The 23,549-nt window shown below is 43.2% G+C and overlaps 1 protein-coding gene across 6 annotated transcripts in view; it reads right to left on the bottom strand.

The window, feature by feature from the left end:
* Positions 1-23,549, bottom strand: part of SPATA13 (spermatogenesis associated 13) — a 328,520-nt gene that overhangs the window by 27,409 nt on the left and 277,562 nt on the right. Inside the window, exon 1 of one of the 6 annotated variants that reach the window (XM_008965062.4) lies at positions 8,356-21,781. The exons of the other annotated variants lie outside the window; for them this stretch is intronic. Coding sequence (XP_008963310.1) covers positions 8,356-8,410 — 55 coding nt within the window. The 5' untranslated portion in view covers positions 8,411-21,781. Of the gene's footprint in view, positions 1-8,355; positions 21,782-23,549 lie in introns of those variants that run through there. 6 annotated transcript variants of the gene reach the window in all.

The raw sequence follows: 23,549 nt of genomic DNA, 5'->3' as shown, positions 1-23,549 counted from the left end.
CTCTTGGCTGCAAAGACCGCAGGCACTCCTTGCCCAGGGCCGCTGCTCCGTGTGCCTGACAGCCCTCCCCAGGTACACACACACTGGCTCCCTCTCTCACCTTCACCATCCCACTCAAAACCACAACCCTCACTCTCACTCCACTGTCTCCCCTGGTTTAGTTTTCTCCATAGCATTTGTCACCGTCTATAATGTATTCTGTTCACTATCCAGAATGTAAGCTCCAGAAATGCAGTAATTCTTGTCTGCTTTATTCTTAACTGTGTTCCTGCCTGGCATACATGGGAGGCAGGGAAGGAAGGAAGGAAGGAAGGGAGGGAGGGAGGGAGGGAGGGAAGGAAGGAAGGAGGGAGGGAAGGAAGGAAGGAGGGAAGGAAGGAAGGAAAGAAAGAAAAACAGCATGTGGACTTCATGCAAGGCTTTGGGGTCAGATGAACTTGCCTTCAAATGATAGCGATGCACATTTTTTTTCTTTTCTATATTTTTCTTTTTTGAGTATGAGTCCTTGGTCAAGTTTCTTTGTTTTTTCACCTGTTGAATGTGGATGATAATACCCATCTCTCAGGGTTGTTTATACATTCTGAACAAGTACTTGTTATTGGTGTGCTTTGAGCCTCAAGTGGAATGATGATACATGAAAGCACCCTGTAAATTGAAAAACAGTATAGAATTGCATGATGTGGCTGGGCATGGTAGCTCATGCTTGTAATCCCAGCACTTTGGAAGACTGAGGCAGGAGGATCCCTTGAGCCCAGGAGTTTGGGACCAGGCTGGGCAACATAATAAGACCCATCTCTATAAATTAAAAAAAATTAAAAATAGAATTGCAAGATGTTATTTTATCAGGTGCCTATAATGTGCTAGGCACTGATTTAAGCTGTGGAGATGAACCGGCTCATATAATCCTCATGACAATGCTCCATGGGAGGTACTGTCAGTTGTCCCCATTTACAGATGAGGAAACTCAAGTCCCAATAACACACAGCTGTGTGCAGCAGGCCCAGGCCATCTAACTCCTACCCACTGGGCAGAACTGTCTCCTCCAGCAGTAGCTGTTACTTGTAATAAGACAAAATGATATTAAAAACAGTGTTAGTATCCAAATCTGTGTGTTTTGCTCCCATTCTGGAGAGCAGCCGTATGTCCTGCCCTCCGTTCCCTCACTAACCCTTCCTTCCAACTACCAATCCCTGCTCCCAGTGGGGCCTGTCAAGGACCTGATTCCATTTTCTGGTTGTATCCTTTTCCCTTCACCACCCTAACTACTTTCATGATTTTAAAGTCCCTTAAAGTTAATGACTCCTGTGTTCCTGTCCCATAATTCAAGTGTGTTTTATGGAGTGGGATTTCTCAGTGTCTGATGTCTAGACAGGAAGAATCTTTGTCCTATGCTTTGATGCTTCGTCCAGGCCTGGTGGTTTTCTGTGATTCCCCACGCTTACTGTCTAGGTCGCTTACCATCTTAAAGGACAGGACAGACTTAAAGGAAAGGACAGACGTTTGATTTTTGTCTTCCCAGCCCCTAGCATAGTACCTGGCATACAGAAGGCACTCAGTATGTGATTTCCAATTGAACTGCAAATTGCTGATGTGGAAACTGAGGTTCCAAGAAGTTGAGTCATTTATCAGGGCTATACAGGGGCTGGGTCCGAACCAGGATAGGAACCCAGGTCTCTCTGACTCCCACCCCTGTGCTCATCTGAGATTCTAGCTAGAAAAATCCCTCAGCCAGTCTTCATGACTCTGTTTCCCTCCCCAAGCCATCCTATATATTACTTCCAAGGTGAACTTCTTTTTTTTTTTTTGAGATGGAGTCTTGCTCTGTTGCCCAGGCTGGAGTGCAATGGCGTGATCTCGGGTCACTGCAAGCTCCGCCTCCTAGGTTCACGCCATTCTCCTGCCTCAGCCTCCCGAGTAGCTGGGACTACAGGCGCCCGCCACCACACCCAGCTAATTTTTTGTATTTTTAGTAGAGACGGGGTTTCACCATGTTAGCCAGGATGGTCTCGATCTCCTGACCTTGTGATCCGCCCGCCTCAGCCTCCCAAAGTGCTGGGATTACAGGCGTAAGCCACCGCGCCCGGCCCAAGGTGAACTTCTTAAAACAGTGGTTTTATGATGTCACAAGAAATGACATGCGAGTTGTCTATTGCTTCATAACAAAATTCTTTTACGGTATATCTTCTCTGTAATCTGACTCCACTCTACTTGAACACTTTTTAAAGTGTCACATACTCTCAGTAGACAATGTTCAATTGAATTACGAATTGCTGATGGGGAAATAGCAATTTGCAGTTCAGCTGAAAAATCTTAGATGTAGTAGTCCACAGCGTGTCAATGCCAGCTCTGCTGGGCAGAGTTCCTCACAATGGCCAGACCCACAGGCCGGTGCTGCTGCCTTCTTCACCTCTACATGTTCCATTCCTCACTAACTTCAATAGGCTTTGAACCTCAACTACAGATGAAAGTTAATAATGATGACTTCTTATCTAAGGGAATTTTGACGCTGTAAAGCTATTATAAATTCTCAAAATGTATGTCACCAAAATCAGGAGAAATGAATATATTATAATAATTAAAAAGTAAATTTTATTGTTTCTTTCTTCCTATGTGATGAACACATAACATTAAATTTTACCATCTTAACCCTTTTTAAGCACACAGTTCCAGTTCAGCAGTGTCAAGTATATTCACACTATTGTACGACAGAACTTTTTCATCTTGCAGAACTGCCACACATATTAAACACCAATTTCCTCTTCTTCCTCTCTTGTTCCTTGGCAACCACCTTTCCACTTTGTTTCTATGATGTTGACTACTTTAGATACTTCATATGAATGGGATCATACAGTATATGTCCTTTTATGGCTGCTTTATTTCACTAAGCATAATGTCCTTGACATCCATTCATGTGTACCAAGTGTTAGAACTTCCTTCTTTTTAAACACTATATAATATTCCATTGTTTGGTTAGCACTTCCATTGATTTTTAAAAAAGGAAAAAACCAAAAATATTCCATTGTGAGTATACACACCACATTCTGTTTACCTGTTTGTGGGTGAACATTTGGGCTCCTTTTACCACTTGGCTATTGTGAGTAGTGTGCTACTATCTTTTTGAGACCCTGCTTACAACTCTTTAGCATACTTGATCAAATGGTAGTTCTAGTTTTAATTTTTGGAGGACTCTCCATACTGTTTTCCCCATGGCTGCATCATTTCACATTCCCACCAACAGTGCGCAACAGTTCCAATTTCTCCACATTCTCACCAACTGTAGTTTCTTTTGTTGAAAAAATAGGTGTGGAAAAAACATTTTTTGGGGGAGGGGTGGGGGACAAGGTCTTGCTCTGTCGCCCAGGCTGGAGTGCTGTGGCGCGATCTCAGCTCACTGCAGCCTTTGCCTCCAGGGTTCAAGAGATTCTCCTGCCTAAGACTACCGAGTAGCTGAGATTACAGGTGCATGCCATCACATCCAGCTAATTTTTGTATTTTTAGTAGAGATGGGGTTTCGCCATGTTGGCCAGGCTGGTCTCAAACTCCTGACCTCAGGTGATCCACCTGCCTTGGCTTCCCAAAGTGCTGGGATTACAGGCGTGAGCCACTGCACCTTGCCCAAAAAGCCATTTTTGGAAACAATCTTGTAAACAAGAAGCAAAGACTGCTCCAAATTGAAATCAGTTTTAAAACCCCAAATGCCTACATACAATCAATATGACAGCAGACAGAGCAGGCTCTTTCTACAACACTTCCAGCAGCTTCAGTCAGGCAGAAGGAGCACACCCTTGGTCATCAAAACTGCGTGCTGACCATCAGCGCCTCTCTGACTGGGGACAATTCCAAGAGAACACACCTGTTCCACAGAGTACTATCAATTCCAAAAATGTAATAAAGTGAATTTATAATGCTCTTGTTCAATAACCATGGTTAACCATCACTCCTAGAAACACTGCCCTCTGGGGGCCCCTGATTCCTGGGGCTGCATTGGTCCTTCCCCAGTCCATCCCTTACACAAATGTCTCATTTTCCTCCCCATCTCTGCTTTCCTCCTGGCTGCAGCTGTCAGTGAGTAGAATGCCCCAGTCCCCATTTTCAGCCCTGGCCACTTTTAGCTTTAGGAACTACTACAGAGAACAATGTGGTAGCCATAGAGGGGGTGTCATTTTTTTAAATTGGAAGGATTGTTACAAATACAGTTAGAGAAGACATCAGGAAAAAAAAAGCCCCTGACTTATAAGTGGGGGAGGGTAGTCCTGGTGAGAGTGTGGTAACAGGGTGGAGGTTGAGGTGTTCTGTTACATGAAAGGGAGGTGAGATCTAACACAGCCCTTAGACATCAGGCACTTGACAAGAAGGAGACATAGATTTAGCTATTTTCATGAGGCACTCTCCAACACTGCCTAGCTAATGAGCAGCTGGTTCCCGGCCAGCATCTCCCACCCAGCGTCACTCCTTGGTGGGGAATTTCCCCTCCCTTAACTTCAGGGAAATTCCCCCACCCTTAAAATAATCTGCTAAAATCACGTATTTGAGAAAACCTCTTGCTGATGGCTCAGACTTCCTCAGAGTTGAGATAAGCCATTCTGACTTCCCATCTTAAAAAGAGAAATGGCAAGCCCAGGCGGGCAGCTCGTGTTCACAGCTGGGAGCAGCTGTCACGGGCTGCTGCTCTGTGGGCTGAAACTATGGGTGAACCCCAAGAGCTCAGGCCACGGAGATGCACACAGAGGGAAAGAGCTGGGTCACAGGAACTGACAACGTCAAAACATGATGCACAATTTCCAGGGTCCATCCCCCTTCAGTGGTTCCCAAACACCCAGGGCCCGTGGCATCTAATCACATGGAAAATGTTTAGAAAAATAAAGATCCTCCCCTGCCCTGGGCCACTGAGTCAGGTTGGGTGGTGGTAGTGGGGAAGGATGTTGGCTGAGAATTTATTTTGAAAAGCTCCTCAAATGATTCTGACACCTGGAAAAATTTGGGAACCACTGGACCTTCAGGTTAAGCTTACTTAAACCACACCACATGCTCAGGTTGTTCTAGGACATATGCCTTTTGTTGCCTGTCCATGCAGCAAGCCACAAGTTGCAGGCAATGGATTCTGATTGCATTGGCTGGAAACCTCTGGGTTAGCCAATGTGTACCACTGAATGTTCCTTATTCCAACGAATAAGACAAAATCCTTCCATCCGTCCACACTGACCTCTCTGCCTGGAGCAACTTTCCCACCCAAAACAGCCCATCAAATTCTGGCTCATCCTTCAAAAGTTTAACCATTGGCAGGGCGCAGTGGCTCATGCCTGTAATCTCAGCACTTTAGGAGGCTGAGGCAGGAGGATTGCTTGAGGCCAGGAGTTCAAGACCAGCCTGGGCAACATAGCAAGATCCCATCTCTATTTAAAAATAAACTTAAGGAAACAAAAACCAACCAAACAACAAACAAAAGTTGTAACCATCATCGCTTGGTGACGGTTCCATGACTTATTTTTCAGTTCCCTGATCCTCTGCCATAACAATATCTGCCTTTGATGTTCTATAAACATGTTAGACTAACCTCTTTTAAAATATGTATCACATTTACATTATAGTTATTATTAAGTTTATATCTGTCCCTTTATATCCTGTCCCTACTCTTATCCTAGCTATGACTTTCTCAAGGACAAGGAACATGCTTAATAGTCAGTGTTGGGTGACTGAATTAAAGTATGAAATATGTTTCATGTTCCAGAATGTAAACTGTTACTGTTGGAAAAGTCACTAGTATATCTAATCTAGACTTTCAAGCTATTCTTCACAAATAGTATTTTTCAATCTTTTAACCATGTGGACAACAATAAGATCAAAAGGAATCCTAGAAACTGACATGTTAACTCTCACTGATAATCTGTTATTAATGTCTAAGGAGCTTTGAAGAATCATTCTCCTAATGTATAGCTTCACATCAGTATTCAACTTAGGGCCCTGCACCCTGGGCAGCCAACACCCCATTGGCTCCAGACCCCACAACCAAGCCAGCAGCTCCACTCCCTCCTGCTCTCAAAACTCAGCCTCTGTCCCGTCTCCAGTTCAGAGCTGGGGCGTCGTTGGCTCTGGGCTTCTTTGTGTCTTGCGGTGAGCTCTTAGGTTTTACCTTTGACTTGTCCCACAGTGCCTGTCTTCTGTTCTTAGCCAGGAGCTGCTCGTCCTGGGGCTGCTGGCTCTGAGCACGGCTCCTCCTGTCCATCCTGGCTGACACCTGCCGATCCATCCTGGGCCCTCTCCTCTGCTCTGCCACTCCCTGGCAGCTCTCTGGGCTGGTGTCTCGTCAGCCCTCCCAGTTTCTGACGGCTGCCCAACTGGCTGGACAGACCTGAGCAATCACCCATCCGGCTTCCTGGCATCTTAACGTGCGCCAGGCACTGCGCTCAGCGCTGGAATAAATCCTCTTGCGAGCCTCACAAGCACCTTGGAGTGTTGCTGTCTGGTTATGAAGGAGGAAACTGTGGCTCAAAGATGTTAAGTAACTTTCCCCAAGTTGCGGGGCTGGATTCAAAGCCAGGTGTGTCTGCCAGCAAAGCAATCCTGCTATGAGCCTGTCTCAGGCTCGGCTTCAACTCACACTGACAGGAGAACAGGACAGGACAGCACAAGATGGCAGACAACCCATAAACCCGCCCTCCCTGACGTGGCGTCCTCCTGGGAGCCACTAGGCTGTCCCTCAGGGTATTTCAGAGCCCCACAACCCCTCCCCTGCTCCCTGCCCTCTCAGAGCTCTCAAAGGAAAGAAAACTCACCACAGGCAAGCTTTATTATTTGTTTTAAATATGGTGCTTGTTGTCATTTTATTACATGTATTCACTCAGTATAGCGCATATAGGAGTGGCAACAGTTTCCGCAGTGCACTGACCCAGGCCCCTCTCAGAGAGGCAGGTGAGGGACTGCTGTAGAGGGTCAAGGCCGCAGAGGGCAGATTCTGGCATGCTGTTTCTCCAGCAGCACCGAGGGAGCACCGCTCAGAGCTGGAGGCTGGGTCGGGCTTCCCTCGGCCTCCCCTGTGTGGAAGGCGGTGGAGGAATGCTGGAGGAGAGCCAGGGGCCACCTGCCCCCCACCCCTGCCCGTTCGTGCTGGCTGCACTCCCGGTGGGAATGAACACGCCCCTGCTCAAGGCCATGGGTGCAGGAACCCTGGGAGGGAGCACCCGCACGTCCGCTTCCTCCACCCAGGTCTTGCCAGTGCCGTCTCGCTAGCATTACCGAGCCCTCTCACTCCTGTGGTCTGTGTTCTCAATATAGAAATCGCCGGGCAACTTTTTTTTTCCTTTTTCTAAATTTTGGCTCGTAAAATGGAGTACACACCAGTCTTGTTTTGATAATCCACCAGGCACAGAAGCCGTAACCACATCCCTGCTTTCTGTCTGTCAGCAGCACAGAAACCAATCAAAACAAGGAAGAAAGCACAAACTACAAACTGTACTGCTCTGACAGGGCCCCAGGCTGCCTCGAGCTGCCATCTACGGTTCCCATTCATTTCAGGCGAGGCGCTGGCATCTATTTAGGGCAAAAACAGAGACAAGATCTGTTTCTAAAGCATCCTATTGTATCCATGTAGTGCAGCCAGGGAAAAGCTTGTCTGTGAAGTCTTGTTTTTTCTTACTTCCTTTTCAGAATGTGAGGATTAGAGTTTATGGCTTCCTAGTGTGAGAGTACAAAGTTTCTTTCACATTTAAATAGTCCAAATAGTCCAATACTCACAGAATAGACAAATAGACAATACTCACAGAAATACTAAAAAGAAAGCGGGAGATAAGGCACAAAGCAGTAAGCAAATACTGGGTAATGTCACTTTAGAAACAGGAAACTATTTTTCAAAGATCAGTTCACAGCCTTAAACCTCACACATCCTCAATTAGCAAGAAACATTCTTATACACACCACCAATAATCTCTTGAACAAAGGAATTTCATGTAATAGAAGCAAAAACCAGTAACAATATCAGCAGCAAAACTAGTAACAATATCAGCAGCAAAACCCAGACCCCTTCCTCAGGAAGGATGGTTCAGGCTTGATTCTTATGATTTTCTACTCCAAACAAGCAACTGTGCCATAAACAAAACCAATTTCTTCAACTGACTATGTCCACAACTAAAACTATCCTCAGCACCCCTTACTAGAAGAGTGAGCTTTTCCCCACAGGCTCACACCTGACAAGCAGCAGAGAAAGAGAGAGAGTGAGAGAGAGAGAGAGAATGAGAGAGAGAGAGTGAGAGAGAGAGAGTGGAGAGAGAGAGAGAGGGGGGGGAAGAACTGCAACTTGGGAAGGAAAGAGCTGAATCGGCAACATGTCACAGTACAACAATCCATTCTTTGCTCACATACCCAAGTGAAGGCTTTCCAGACTCCAGAATCTTGCTATCTCCCCTCTAGCTACCATCCTTCTGTTTGGAAAACGGCAACCTTCAGAGCAGGACTGGGGTGTGACTGAGGAGCCAGTCCCCAAGCATCACAGAGGACTGCACAGGCTGGCAGCTACGGGAACTGCAGAAATCGCTTATTCACTGCTTTGACGTTGTGTGCGTTCCCGGCCAGAGCCTGCCCAGAAACTGACAGCTGGCTCCACACTCCGTGTGACCAAGGGTTAGTGGCTACAGTGACATTGCGGGGAACTTCAGGAGAAAATTCTAAACTAAGGCAAAACCTATATACACCAAAGACAAACACACTCACAAGCCATCAGGTGCTGCCGAGAGCCTTCAGTGAAGGCAGGAGAAATGGTGTGTGCTGCTTTTAACTACAAAACCAAAACCTGAGTTAAACTTTCAGAGAGCTTTTCAAAAGGTATTTATTTCACAAGAGAAAAGCACAGGGGTCATTTAGTTCAAAAATACAGTTAGGATTTCACACTGTGGTATGACAAAAATTTGAGTTATGACATTACATTAAGTTAGCTATAAATTTATGAAATCACTTTAAAAGAGTGATTTTGTTCAAAAGGTATACATGTAAAGGCATACATGTAAAGGTATACATGTAAGTTCTCTCCAGGTAATATACTCTGGGTTGTTTTTATTTCCTCTATACTCTTCTATACTTTCCAAATTATCTACAATGAGCAAGTCTTTCATATTGTGAAATGACTGTTAACAAAGAGTGAGCTTCCTTCCATTTCCCCATAAGCAGAAGACACGGCCTTTTTAACTTTATGAACAATGAGGTAATATATACGCAAAGTAGTGACCTCACAGTCATCTCTTAGTAAATGTGGGTTTAAGCTGGGCCCGCTGGCTCATGCCTGTAATCCCAACTACTCAGGAGGATGACGCAGGAGGATTGCTTAAAACCAGGAATTCATGACCAGTCTGGGCAACATAGCAAGACCCTATCTCTAAAAAAAAAAATTAGGTCTGGGCAAGGTAGCTCACACCTGTAATCCCAACACTTTGGGAGGCCAAGGTGGGAGGATCAATTGAGCCCAGGAGTTTGAGACAAGCCTGGGCAACATAGCGAGGTCCCGTCTCTACTAAAAAAAAAAAAAAAAAAAAATTTATATTAGCCATGCATAGTGGCATGTGCCTGTGGTCCCAGCTACTCAGGAGGCTGAGGTGGGAGGATTGCTTGAGCCCAGAAGGTGGAGGCTGCAGTAAGCTATGATCGTACCACTGTACTCCAGCCTCGGTGACAGAATAAGATCCTGTCTCTAAAAATAAAAAATTAGCTGGGCAGAGTGGCACATGCCTGTCATCCTAGTTACTCAGGAGTCCGAGATGGGAGGATCACTTGAGCCCAGGAGTTCGAGGTTGCAGTAAACTATAATCACACCACTGCACTCCAGTGTTGAGTTACAGAGCTAGATCCTGTCTCTAAAATAGATACATACATACATACATGTTAAACAAGTGATAGTGCCAATTAGTAAAATGCATGCTTTATAGTGATGAGCTTTGGAGTCAGACTGCCTGTGTTCAAAAGCTGCTTTCCCATAACAAAATTAGGGAAAGTTTCCAAGTCTCTAGGCAGCTCTCTTTCCACATCTGCGGAGTGGGGATAACTGCAGCACCAATCAATAATCCTCACAGAGTTACTCGAGAACATATTGCAGTGTTTAGAGAAGCACTGGCTCTTCATTGGGGATTAATAAATGTTAGCCGTCACGCTGCTGCTGTCACTCCAAAAAACCTGAGGTCCCTTAATAACATGCTAGTTCCCAGAGAAATCACAGCATGAACTCAGAATGGAAAGCTGTATGATTAGTAATAACACACATGTTGACTATATACTATATCGTAGGCTTTTCTTATCTTCAAATATCTGTGGCTATTTCTATTGATCTGGAGCATCCCACCCTCAAATCCAGGTAAGGACAGTTTTCTGGGAAACTCATAGCCTTAGTAACCCGCACTACAAGTGAAAAACACACACGATCACACAAACTCTTATGACCAGTTCAGCTGAAAATCTTTCTCTTACAGAAATTTTATTTATTTTATTTTGAGACAGAGTCTTGCTCTGTCACTCAGGCTGGAGTGCAGTGGCATGATCTTGGCTCACTGCAACCTCCACCTCCTGGGTTCAAGTGATTCTCCTGCCTCAGCCTCCCGAGTAGCCGGGATTACAGGCGCACACCACCACGCCCGGCTAATTTTTGTATTTGTAGTAGAGATGGGGTTTCACCATGTTGGTCAGGCTGGTCTCAAACTCCTGACCTCAGGTGGTCTGCCCACCTCGGCCTCCCAAAGTGCTGGGACTACAGGCATAAGCCACTGCGCCCAGCCTCTTACAGGAATTTTAAAAGATGATTTAAAAGAGGCAAATACTTAAGATGTTTAATAGACAATTCATTCAATAGAGGCATATTCTCAATAAAGGTGGTAGTTTATTAAATTATAGGCTCAAAAGACTCCTCGATATTGTTTTTCACAGCAGACTACTCTCTCTCTCGTGTAAAGTCTCCTAAGTATATCTCATGGAATACTAGTGGCATAATACGCTCCAAGAAAAGAGTTTGAAAACCACTGTATATTTTATCTACCTTTTGGATATCCTACAGGATTCATCAGTAATAACAGACTCTAAAAAGTTCCCACTGACAGCTGTGCCATCTTCTTTAACATAGAATTTAACAATCGTATTTGGCTATGACGCTCTTTTTTTTATGACAACACATATTACTACACCAAAAGAAAGTATCCTCTGGCCTTGCTACTCACAGTAGGGCCCATGGACCAGCAGTATCAGCATGACTGGGAGCTGGTGAGAAATTCAGATTCCTGGGCCCTGCCCCAGGTCTGTAGAATCAGAATCAACATTTTAACAACATCCCAGGTCATTCAAATGCACATTCAGGTTTCAGAAGTGTTGTTCTAGACAACTCAAGAAACTATACAACATACTTGGAGAAGCACTGCCCTGAGGCAAAATCTTCAATATCAGTATCTTTTCTAACTAGTGAAGACCATGGAATGAATGGGTGGGCTTGAGTTTAGTCAGAATGAAAAGGTAAAATGCATAATACTCAGACACAAAGCAGCAGAAAGTAGGAATTAATTCTCAAGGTTATCCATTCCAACAAAGCCTAAATTCCAGAAGGAGGCAAATAAAATCCAGTGTTTTCATTTTCTACAAAAAATTTTTTTTTTTGGTTAAAATCATTAGTTTTCAAAAAGCAAAAGCTCTCTTGGCCTTATTTTCTTAGAACTTGGTAGGCTGTTTGCTCACTTTCACTTTTCATCGGCATCCGGTACAAGAGGATAGTTTCTGTTTCCCAAGCACTTTCTCTCAATCCAGAGACGGGGTCAGGGCACTAGACTAACATCCTTGGGATTACAGGATCTTAAACCAGAGGCATTCACTAGAGATTACTGTGTAGGCAAAACAAAATAAAAAGAAGGAAAACAAGTAAATAAACAAAGACTGCCTTGAAATCAGGCATCTTCTCAATGGATGTGACCCAACAAACCCTTTATGTCCCCACCAGCTTGGATATGGCCCCATTACCAAGCACTACAGGACAGGTGCTAGATGGAGGAGTCCCAGGGAGGAGAGTCACACTATTCTGTGGCAAAGGACTACCATCAACGTTAGGAAATGGGCTCAAGGATGGGCACATCAGCCAGCCACCCTTCTAAGATAGTTTTGGAAGAAGCTACTACTAATGTAGAAAGGGGCATGACAGAACAAGGAGATAGGACTTTTAGCTTAATTTTTTTTTTTTTTTTTTTTTTTTTTTTTAGTGATCAGAGCCTACATTTACCAGATCTGTAAGAATGCTACAACAAAAACCTAAACCATAGTTCAAAGAAGTCTTAAAATTCTGGCTGGGCATTGGTGGCTCATACCTATAATCCCAGCACTTTGGGAGGCTGAGGTGGGAGGATCACTTGAGACTGAGAGGTTGAGGCTGTGGAGAGCTGAGATTGTACCACTGCACACCAGCCTGGGAGACAGAGGGAAGCCCTGCCTTAAAAGAAAAAAGAAAAATCCAACCCCCAAATTAATCTCTTCTCTTTGGATAAGATACCACTACCTCACTGGAACTGGGAAATGACCATCATCGATTATTGGCAACACCAAAAGGATTAAGCACAGGGATCAGATCCGTAGGTAGGAGTGGAGATATCCAACTTACATATTAATATGAAATGTTGAGAAATCAGAGGACAAAATAAACACTGAGGACTGTGTGTGGTGGCTCATGCCTTGATCCCAGCACTTTGGGAGGCCAAGGTGGGAGGATCACTTGAGGCTAGGAGTTTGAGACCAGCCAGAGCAACATAGTAAGACCCCACCTTTACAAAAAATAAAAAAAATTAGCCCAGCTTGGTGACACATGCCTTGAGTCCCAGTTGCTCAGGAGGCTAAGGTGAGAGAATCCCTTGAGCCCAGGAGTTCGAGGCTGCAGTGAGCTATGATTGGGCCACTGCCCTCCAGCCTGGGTGACAGAGCAAGACATTATCTCTATAAAAATTAAAATTAATTTTTAAAAATAGATGTTGAAAACACATAGGATGTTATGATCAATTTTATTCTATAGATACAGAAAGTTATTTTTGGTAAGCTGGTCCCAAAACCCATATATATTTACATACATATGGGAAAGAAATGTCATAAAATTCTTGGAGAGGCAAGTTAATAGCAGTACCTCAAACTCGGAACAGTAGTCAGCACTTGACCTCTCCAGGAGGATTTCTGGTGACTGAGTAGGTTCATTAAGGTTCTTGAGATTGAGTGGCCATTAAGGTTCCTTTGAGCTCCACATTTCTGATATCTTCTTATTTTAAGTATGACATGGTAGATATTTTCTTCTATGACCACCTCCGAATTAAGTGCAGAGAGATGACCAGCACCAAAGTTTCCCACCTGCTGCAGCTTCCCTGTTGTTTCTGCAAAGCAGCTGCCTCCCTTCATGGTACAGACATATCCAGAACCCAGGAATATCCTTGGAACTTTATGTCCCCACTAACTTTGATATGGCCCCATTACCAAGAACTACAGGACAGGTGCTAGGCAGAGGGGCAGGCCCCAGGGGAGAGTCATGCTGTCCCCTAGGAAAGCACGGCCATCAGCTTTAGGACATGGGCGGAAGGATGGGCACATCAGCCAAGAACCAAGGCTGCCACGGGCTGGAATGACCCATAATCCCAACTCCCATATGGACAATGACTACTCAGAATCAGGAGTGACACAGCCAGGACCTGTGGACATCACTGGCCATCTCCCACAGCTGAGACGGGGCTGCACTTTCTAAAGCTGGGATGGGAGAGTCCTTCACAGCAAATAATTTGCTACATTTGCTATCAGTTATTCAGGCCAATGTCCATTCCCATAAATCATCGAGTGCCCAGAGTGACCTCTTCATTCTGAATGGATGAAAGACAAACATGATTATTAATCTACAGGTCACAGTGATGCTACTTTCCAGAGGAACCTGAAAGGCACTGAACGTAACACAGGGCACGGCATGTCCTAGCACAAACTGATGAGCCGGGTAGATGCTGCCTCAGCAGGCCGACTCCTGTTGGGCAAAGGCAGGCTCAGTTCAGGTCTGACTGAAATGCCACTCAGCAGCCACAGACTCTTCACCACAGGAGGGGCGGGCCCCATCATACACAGCTCAGGAAATGGAGCCTGAAGTACAAGGGCAAACTCTGTGAGACTCGCCCCGGCCTGCTTCAAGACAGCTATGAAGAAAAAGTGCCTCTCTTCATGCCTTCAAAGCAACTGCTCTCACCTTGGAGCAATGTGGACCTGAACACACAAAACCAGCGAATATGTGCTCTCAGTGGCTTCAATGAACCCCTTCATCATTCACCCCTACTCAATATCCCACCCTCTCCAAACACAGCTCCAAACAAGATACTTTGGACCTGGGCACTGACTAGAACTTTGATTAATGCAGAAATAAATATAAAATTGTCCTTTAAAAGGTGCCAGCTTCAGCTGAAGGCCATTGTTTCCCTGTTCTCTGTAAGCACACGTGGATTTTTCATCCTTCAGGGCCTAGTACAGATTTCACTTCTTTTCTGTATTTACCTGGTTATTTTCAGATCCTTAGGACCAAGCACATTTCAAACATAACAAGAACACAACAGGGATTGGAGGAATATAACTTTTTTCTTTGTCTTAATAGAAGGCAATTATTGGGACATGGTCTTTAAAACTGCCAACAGGCATATCTTTGTGCAAATCAATTAGACAATATTGTGTTTTGTGATGGAGAAAACAGACGGGAAACTGAATAGAATGGAAAGCAATCTGTGTTTTTCAGTTTGATCTCATTTGAATGCTAGCTCCACTATCTACTCATTACATCTTGCTTAGTCAAGCTAGGAAAAGTTACTGAATATTTCTAAGGCCTGACCTTGTCTGTAAGATCAGGCCAGGAATACGTACAGAGTGCTACTGGCTCTTGGTGGTGGTTTGCGAGACGTTTAGCTGTCTCGCTCTCCTTCCTCTGACTTTTAATATTCTTTCTTCTTCTTTTAAAATCCAATTTCTGAAGCTTAGTAATAAGACAGACGATATTTTCAATAACTTTTACTTTTTAACTCTAGCTGTTGAGAACTGAGAATGTTTTAACTGCTAGAAGATGAAATTTCATGAGCTTGCTAAAAAAAAGTTTAATACTTTATGTTTTTCTGAGACAAGAAATAGAACACTATATTCCTTCTAAAAAATCTCGATGATAGGCAACAATGAGGCATGAAACAACAGCTAAGATAACTGCTATGGAGCTAATACAATCTCCAAGACTTGCAGACAATATGGTTTTGGGCACTAAAGGCCATATTTGTAGTCCTTGTTCTGCACACAGAAGCCTTTCATAATTTCTAAATTCCTTCGGACTCTGTGGAATCCAGGCTGTCTCACAGCAGTCAGAAGACAGGGATTTTACCATAGGCAGTCTTAGCAGTCAGGAAAACACTTGCTGTGAGTACTGATAAATGAATTGATTCATCTCGTTTTGTAAGTAAACACAGTTGGCCCTCTGTATCTGTGGGTTACACATCTGTGGACTCAACCAACCGCAGATTGAAAACATTTAAAAAACTGTGACCGTACTGAATATGTACAGACTTTTTTCCTTGTAACTATTCCCTAAACAATGCAGCATAACAACTATTTACATAGCATTTACATTGCATTAATATTAGGTCTTTAAGTAATCTAGAGGTGATTTAAAGTATATGGAGGATGGGCATGAGTTATATGCAATTACTAGGCCATTTTATATCAGGGACTTTTGCACAGCCTTGGAGTCTGATGTCTGAAGAGTCCTGGAACCAATCCCCCTCAGACAACCAGGGATGACTGTATAATCAACAGCCAATATTCCTTGGCATGAGTATAAAGTGAGATGTGGGGGGAGAAGGGAACGTGGCAAGGCTCACGGCATCCCCACCTAACAATCCAAGTGCTCCATCACCAATTCTCCAACCAGCTTTCCTGAGAGCTCCGCTGCTACCACGCAACAGGCACTAAGCAAGTAAATCCCAAGTTCCTATTTTCCCTCTGATTCTTTATTGAAAGAAAATATTTGAAAATCGATTTGAGTAAAATGCAGAAGCAGCAGGAGATAATTCAAAAAACAAGAGAACAAAAAGATGTTATGGGATGCTTAAAGTCATTTCAAAGGTATCAAACACACCTCAACACCTGCTACGGCTTTTCTTTTTTTCCTTCCTTTTAACAAAAAATTCAGTGGAGTCTCTGGGTGATACAATGAAAAATCATTAGATAATACCTAAAATTTGCAGCCCAGAGAATCTATAAAAAAAGACCCAGTCAAGTTTCTTTTTTTTTTAAATAACCTGAACGTATGTATTTTAAATTTGCTTAACTTATATTTGGATAATAAACAGTATATTATTCCATATAGACTCCAAGTGCTCGAGGACTTTACTAAGTAGACTAAATGACTTGTCTAAGTTAAGTCGCTGATTAGCGCAGTTAAATCAGTAACTCAGAACTCTGGAGGTAAACAGTTTCCTGCTCATCACTGCCTTTGTCCCCTGTATAGTTAATGCTTCCCTAATTAATTAGTAATAGTTACTGCACACTTACTGTGTGCCAGGTCATTCTTCCACATCTGTGGGACAGATCATATTAGTTTCTCCCATTACAGATAAAGACATGAAGACTTTGAGATTAAGTGACTTGCCCAAGGATTGGGATTACACTCTCACTTTTTGACCCAAAGGTCTGTTAATAAGAAAATTAACTTTCATAATAATTAGGACAGAATAAGGCCAGAATAACTGTATGAGTAACCTCCCTTTTGTGATGCACTTAGGCTATGAATCAAGAATTCTTACTGCCTTATTCTATTGACAGTCCTAAGAAAAAACAGAAATGTGGTGTGATCTGATCAAACTATCAGTGCATGAATTTGTTATTCCAACAAATTAGAAGTAGGATTTTAACAACCACAAAAGAGCTAAAAAAAAAAAAAAAAGAAAAAAAACTTTGTTTTAAACAAACAAAAAACACAAAGAATTTGAATAAATTTCTTTACTACAAGACTTTTCAAAGAAATAAGTTTCAGTAATTTCTCATAATTCAATTAATTTCATTTAAAAAATCAAATTTGAAACAACATAAGCATTTCCTATGATTAAATTCCCCTACTTCCTAAATGTTGGGGATTAATATCAATTCTAAGTCAAGAAACGGAACTTTCTGATGTGTAATCTTCCCATCTCTTTGAAAAACATTCAGTGAGAATAAACGCTGACACATTCATACTAACAAGCTTTCAGATACTGGTAATACATAGACAAAATAATTGTTAATATCATAGCCTAACAAATTGTTTTTCATTAGTCCTGAGCCTTTATGGGATACTTTGAGCTATAAAATCAGAAAACCATCAACACAGCTTAAGCAAAATAGATAAAATACCTCAATTTTAAGACAACTCCCCCAACATCCTCCCATGGCATTCTGGCCCTGCCCTAGCACTGAACTGCTGAACTGAAACCAGTTTTTTTTTTAAGGGCATTAAGCTCCTCCCTGCCACTGGATCCAGTGGGTATTTTTCTCTCTACACTTTGGTGCATTTGACAGTGTGAACCACTCTCACACCTGGAAGCCCTGGCTTCCTTTGACATCTGGGACACCGCTTACCTGCCTGGCTACTTTTTTTCTATTTTCTTTGTGAATTTCTTTGCCTTCACTGGTCCCCAAATGTTGGTCCTCAGAGCATGGTTCAAGATCCTCTTCTCATTTTTATCCCCACTCATATCATACTCCTTCCTAGAGTTTTAAGAACCACTTTGCTGATGACTCCCAAATCTTCATCTCTAACTTTGGGTCCCCTTCCTCAAAATCAGAGCTTCACAATCAAGGATATGGTGATGTCATCTTCATCGAGCTGCCCATAGGTCGCTCTGACTTGACCTGCCTGGAATGGAGTAAGCTCCCCAATTGACCAACATGCTCTTCTCCTAGGCTCCTTGTCAGCCAGGCATCAGAGGCAGCACGGATGGCTGCTCCCTGGCCCCAAACATCCAGACAATTACCTCGACCTCTCGGTTCTTCATATCTCCAGTGCCACTATCATTTTCCGAGGCAACAGACTCCTGAGGTCTCCAGTCCTCCACGATCCAGCCAATGATCTCTCTGAAATGCACATCTGATCATCTCACAGCCCTCAAAAGCCCTCAGTGGCTCCCAGTTGCCCAGGCTCTGTCCTCCCAGGCAGCCTGAACTTAGGGGAGGCCCATCTCTCAGCCTCCTCCTCTGCATCCTGCTACAGCCTTGATCTGGAGCTGAGGTCCTCTGACTTGTAGCAATCGGGCTGCCTAAAAGCCCTAAGCCAAAAAAAAGTGCCCCATGCACGCATGCCATGAACATAACTTAAGGCATACATAGGTGCAATCATTCACCTTTGTCATGATGTAGGACAAGGCTCCCTGTGTACGATCAACTGACTAGAATTCTGCATTGTCTCTTGTACAATCCACACCCATATGCGTCCGCTATGATTTCCAGTTCTGGCTTCTTTAACGTTGAGCAATAAAACCAGAGACACTGGTGAAACAATCTGAATATAGACTCCTCGATTTTTCCATTTTTTCCAAGCTGTCAATTCTCACCTAATTTGATAGAATTTTCTTTAACAATTCACTTTTATTGAGTTTCATTGGGTTTCTCCAAAGTATTCTATTTCATCGTCAGAGATGCCAAGTCCCCTTTCAGTCTCATATTCACATTTTATTTGCTTACATAATATCTAAATCAGTTCCATATCATCATAATAAAGCAACTGCCATAAACAGGCTTGGTGGGGTCATGCTCTTGACTCCCAGTGAGGATACAACTCTACTTGTGGGACCAGTGAAGAGGAGCCAGGAAGGCAAGCGCAGGCCACACTGTGGGATCTGCCAGCTCCTTACAGAGGCCTGGAGGACACTGTGACCTGACTAGTGTAATTTTCTCTTAGGCTACCCTACTCTCAACTTCTCAGATGTGCTCTCCTTTCTCTGGCCTCCACTTTTTGCCTGGAACACACTACCCCTAACAACAAACTTAATCTAACTCCCTTCATTCCTAAAGCCTCATTTGAGGTCATTTCCTCCATGAGGGCTTGGGACAGCCCAGATCCGACTGACATGCTCCCCGTTTCTACTCAGCATGAGTGCAGTTGTGGTGGTTTTTCCCATTCATCCACCACACTGGCAGCTCTGTAGGAACACTCTCTAGCTTCCTCAGAACTGCCCAGCCTCTGGTACTGTGCCTCATTTATAATAGGGACATATGTATTTGTTAAATGGATCGAAATCGAGGAAGTATCTTCAAAACCAAAAGCACATTTAAAATCCAACTCAGGCCGGGTGTGGTGGCTCACACCTCTAATCCCAGTACTTTGTAAAGCCAAAGTGGGAGGCCAGGAGTTTGAGACCAGTCTGGGCAACAGAGTGAGACTCTGTCTCTAAAGAAAATCTAAAATAATAATAATAATAATACAATAAAATAAAATCCAATTCAGAAAGGTTTCAGAGCACCCTGGACATTTCCTGAGACAATACTGGTTGATTAAGCCCTGCTGGCCCCTCCTATAGCATTTCCCAATAATTTTAAGCTCATCAAAGTATCATAATGTTGAGCTGATGAGGTTTTACAACCAATACTAATCCCTAAATAGAGAAAAGTAAATAAATACATAAATAAGTAAATCTTTTCCATTTCTAAGGGGATGTATACATTCAGTACAAAATCAAACAGAAAAAACCAGAGCGGTAGACAGGGAAAGAATGTCACCCCCTGAATGATAATCCCCAATTGTACTTTGAAACCACTGAGCCTTAAACTCACTGGAAAATGTCTCGGTACGTTTTTGTTTTTTCTTTATACAGACCAGCCTCAATCCTGTGCAGAAAACATCTACCAGAGTAAGAAAGCAAGTGAGGCTCTGGGGGCTGTTTTGGGGGTGGCAGGTGGGGATGGCTCCACTTGGCGGCCACGTGGGTGGAAGCCCCTTGCTCTGCCCCCTCCCTGCAGACAGCAGCAGAAAGATGCACTGATCTGTTCACAAGAAGAGCCCCCATAAGATTCCCTAAGACCTTTGGGAGCTGTGGTCTTCCCCGTTCTCTTGGGCTTAGCAAGGAGGTAGCAGCATTCCTGCAGGGTCACTTGCACGTGCCTGTTGGGCCCCAGGGGTTCTTGGGAGGCCCAGCACCCAGCTCAGAGTGCACAAGACCAGGCATGAGACGAGATGCTCACGGGCAGCCTGCAGATTCTTATCAAAACTACAGCTTACCCATATGGATGGTCCACCCCAAGGATGCTAACCTTGCTCCCCAGTGGCTAGCTAGGATATGCTCTCCTTTTATCAATTTCCTGCCCTGACAAAGCTCCTGACATGGACCTGAGTAGTGGAAGAGCAGTAACCTTGATCGTACGGGGAAGGGGACCTGTTTCTGTGGTAGAAAGTGTTCTGTTTAGAACTCAGCATTTCTTTTAACATAGTCCTTTGTTTGTTCTTGTGGTAAAAGGGGAAATGTAGCACGCTGGATTTATCACTAAGACATTTATTTTCAAAATTTAAGTATCTTATTCCTCACTCATATCTCTAACTTTTCAGTCTCTCTCTTTTTTTAGCAGAGAGGAGGTCTCACTCTGTTGCCCAGGCTGGAGTGCAGTGGTACGATCTTGGCCCGCTGCAACCTCTGCCTCCCAGGCTCAAGCAATCCTCCCATCTCAGCCTCCTGAGTAGCTGGTACTACAGGAACGCACGACAACTCTTGGCTAATTTTTTGTATTTTTAGTAGAGATGGGGTTTTGCCATGTTGGCCAGGCTGGTCTCAAACTCGTGGGCTCAAGTGATCTGCCGACCTCAGCCTCCCAAATTGCTGGGATTACAGACATAAGCCACCGTGCCTGGCCTTTTTTTTTTTTTTTTTTGAGATGAACTCTTCATTCTCATGGTAAACTCCGGTATAAACAAGGACCAATTTCGCACATCTGTGACACTTTTTACTTGCTTTCTTATTGACAGGCAGAATCCAGAATTCTTTTTATTTTTTTTTTTTGAGATAGAGTTTCACTCTTGTTGCCCAGGCTGGAGTGCAATGGCGCAATGTAGGCTCACTGCAACCTCTATCTTCCGTGTTCAAGCAATTCTCCTGCCTCAGCCTCCCAAGTAGCTGGGATTACAGGCATGTGCCACTACACCCAGCTAATTTTGTATTTTTAGTAGAGAAAGAGATGAGGTTTCACCATGTTGGTTAGGCTAGTTTTGAACTCCTAACCTCAGGTGATCCACCACACCTGCCCAGAATCCAGTATTCTTATCGTTTCAGAGCACGTTTTCAAAAGCACTCCTCTCTTCACCACTCACTGGCCAGCTCAGATGGGCTTCTCAGACAGGCTGGTTGGCATAAAATTTGGGTCATGCTGTCCCCTTCACAGATCAAGATGTTATTTATTTATAACCTGCCTTTAAAGGACTCAATTTTTGGTTGTTTCCTAATGAAAAATGTGGATAGGTGGTTATGATTTAGTTTTACAACCTGCCTGCTAGCAATTCGTATTATTGTATCACTCTGATAAAGAATGAGTGACTCAGCCTAGCTCACTAGAGGGCTAGACTGGGTCAATTTGCTTCTCTTTTCTAGCTTGCAAAAAAGAACTATATTTGCCAAAAAAAAAGTAAAAATTTAAAAAATCAAATTGAGCAATTACTTCAGTAAGTTAGAAACATTTTTTAAAGCAAGTCAACTTGCCAAGTTTGTGTCCCCTCAAAAAGGGCATTTTCTCTAGTTTTTATATCTAGCTATTATTGTACCTCATCTTGACTTTCCTCTTTTATTATCTGGCAGTATTACTAAATGCTCTAATATGGTGTACTTACTGGTTAACTAAAGGGCTTTCAAGAAATGTAACAGACCAGGTATCTTTTTTTGAAAGGGGTCTACCCATATCGACTGACTTCGGTGCATGGGTGTGCATTCGTCCTTTGCTTGTCTCCATGAAGTTCCCACTCAAGTCTAACAGCGAAGTAAACTGGACACTCTCCTCTCTGGAAGACAAGAAAAGCAAGCTAATCTGAACTCTGGACGAGATACGTAGAAAGAGAAGGGGAATGGATAATAGAGACGAAGGGAAATTCAAAGTAAGAATTCTGAAAAGCAATCGAATTTGACTTCTGATCAACATAAACAGACCGGTTAAAGGAAGAAGTATGGTTGGAACCCAATGTTAAGTACAAAAAAATTAGGAGCTTAGGTAGGCTGTGATGGAGTAAGTTGTCTCAAATGAAAGAGAAAAGCTTCACTGAAAGCAAAGCAAAGGCGGCAAAGATAATTCCCCAGGAAAATCTTCTAGCAGTGTAGGCATCCTTCCTGAAACCCAAGGAAGGTGAAGCCACAAACACCATCCCCAACAATGCAGTGGTGTTTACAGGTTGTCACTCTTCCCTCCGATAAGGCTCCAATAAGTGCCACTGAAATTCATTATCCCAACTCTATTATCCCAAATAACACACCCAGTAGCCTACAAACATGACTCAGGCCTGTCCCACATGACCTGCCTTCGCAGGCTGTGTGGCTGGCAAGAGGTAAGACAGGTGCTCCAAACAGGGCCAGAGAAAAGTGGTGAGAGAAAGGAAGAGCACAGCACGGCGCTGCCAAGTTCTCAGAAGGGAGGGCTCCATTCACCTAGAAAGACTCTGCCTTCATTTCTTTAAAAAAAAAAATTAAATGCAATGTTCAATTTTCTATATTTTGAGAAAAATTTAGTTGTGGATACTACTTAATTTGGAGAGTTTTTTATATTATTATTTTAAACTCACATAATAATTGTACAATATTTATGGGGTACAGTGTGATATTTCAATATATGTATACAATGTGGAATGAGCAAATCAGGGTAATTAGCATATCATCACCTCAAGCACTTATCATTTATTTGTATTAAGAACATTTGAATCCTCTCTTCTAGCTATTTTGAACTATACAATACATTGTCATTAACTGTGGTCACAGTAGGACTTATTCTTCCTGTCTAGCTCTATTTTTATATCCATTTACCAACCTTTGGTTATCAAGATTTTGAGAATACTTGACCAGGGAGGAGAAATATACTTTCATTATTATTTAAAAGTTGATACTACAGAAAATTTCAAATACACACAAAAGCAGATAATACCATGAACCCACGATTATCAATCTTTTGCCAATATTGTTTCAACTATTTCCCACCAACTTTTTTGGAGTATTTTAAAACAAATCTCACATATCATATTTTATGCAGAAAGTATTTCACTATCTATCTATAACAAACAAGGACTTAAAAATAACTGCACTATCTTATCCCAACTGACAAAATTAAAAATAATTCCTTCATGTTGCCAAATATTCAGTTCATCTGAAAATCTCCCCAACGTGTCTCAAAATGATGCTTTTACAGTTGGTTTGCTGAGCTCAATTTGTGGGCTTACTGAGCTGGATGCCATTCTAGCACTTTGTTGGTATGTAAACCTAAAACGCTCAGTGCATAGAAAGGAAGGAGTTCCAGGACTGGGATGGAAATGCTAGAGATGGTCTATCACGTGAGTCTCACCACCCCTTGGGCTG

Source organism: Pan paniscus, chromosome 14 (assembly GCF_029289425.2).
Source record: "Pan paniscus chromosome 14, NHGRI_mPanPan1-v2.0_pri, whole genome shotgun sequence".
In the NCBI taxonomy this organism is placed as follows: Eukaryota; Metazoa; Chordata; class Mammalia; order Primates; family Hominidae; genus Pan; species Pan paniscus.
This window is presented reverse-complemented; position numbering and strand designations above follow the sequence as displayed.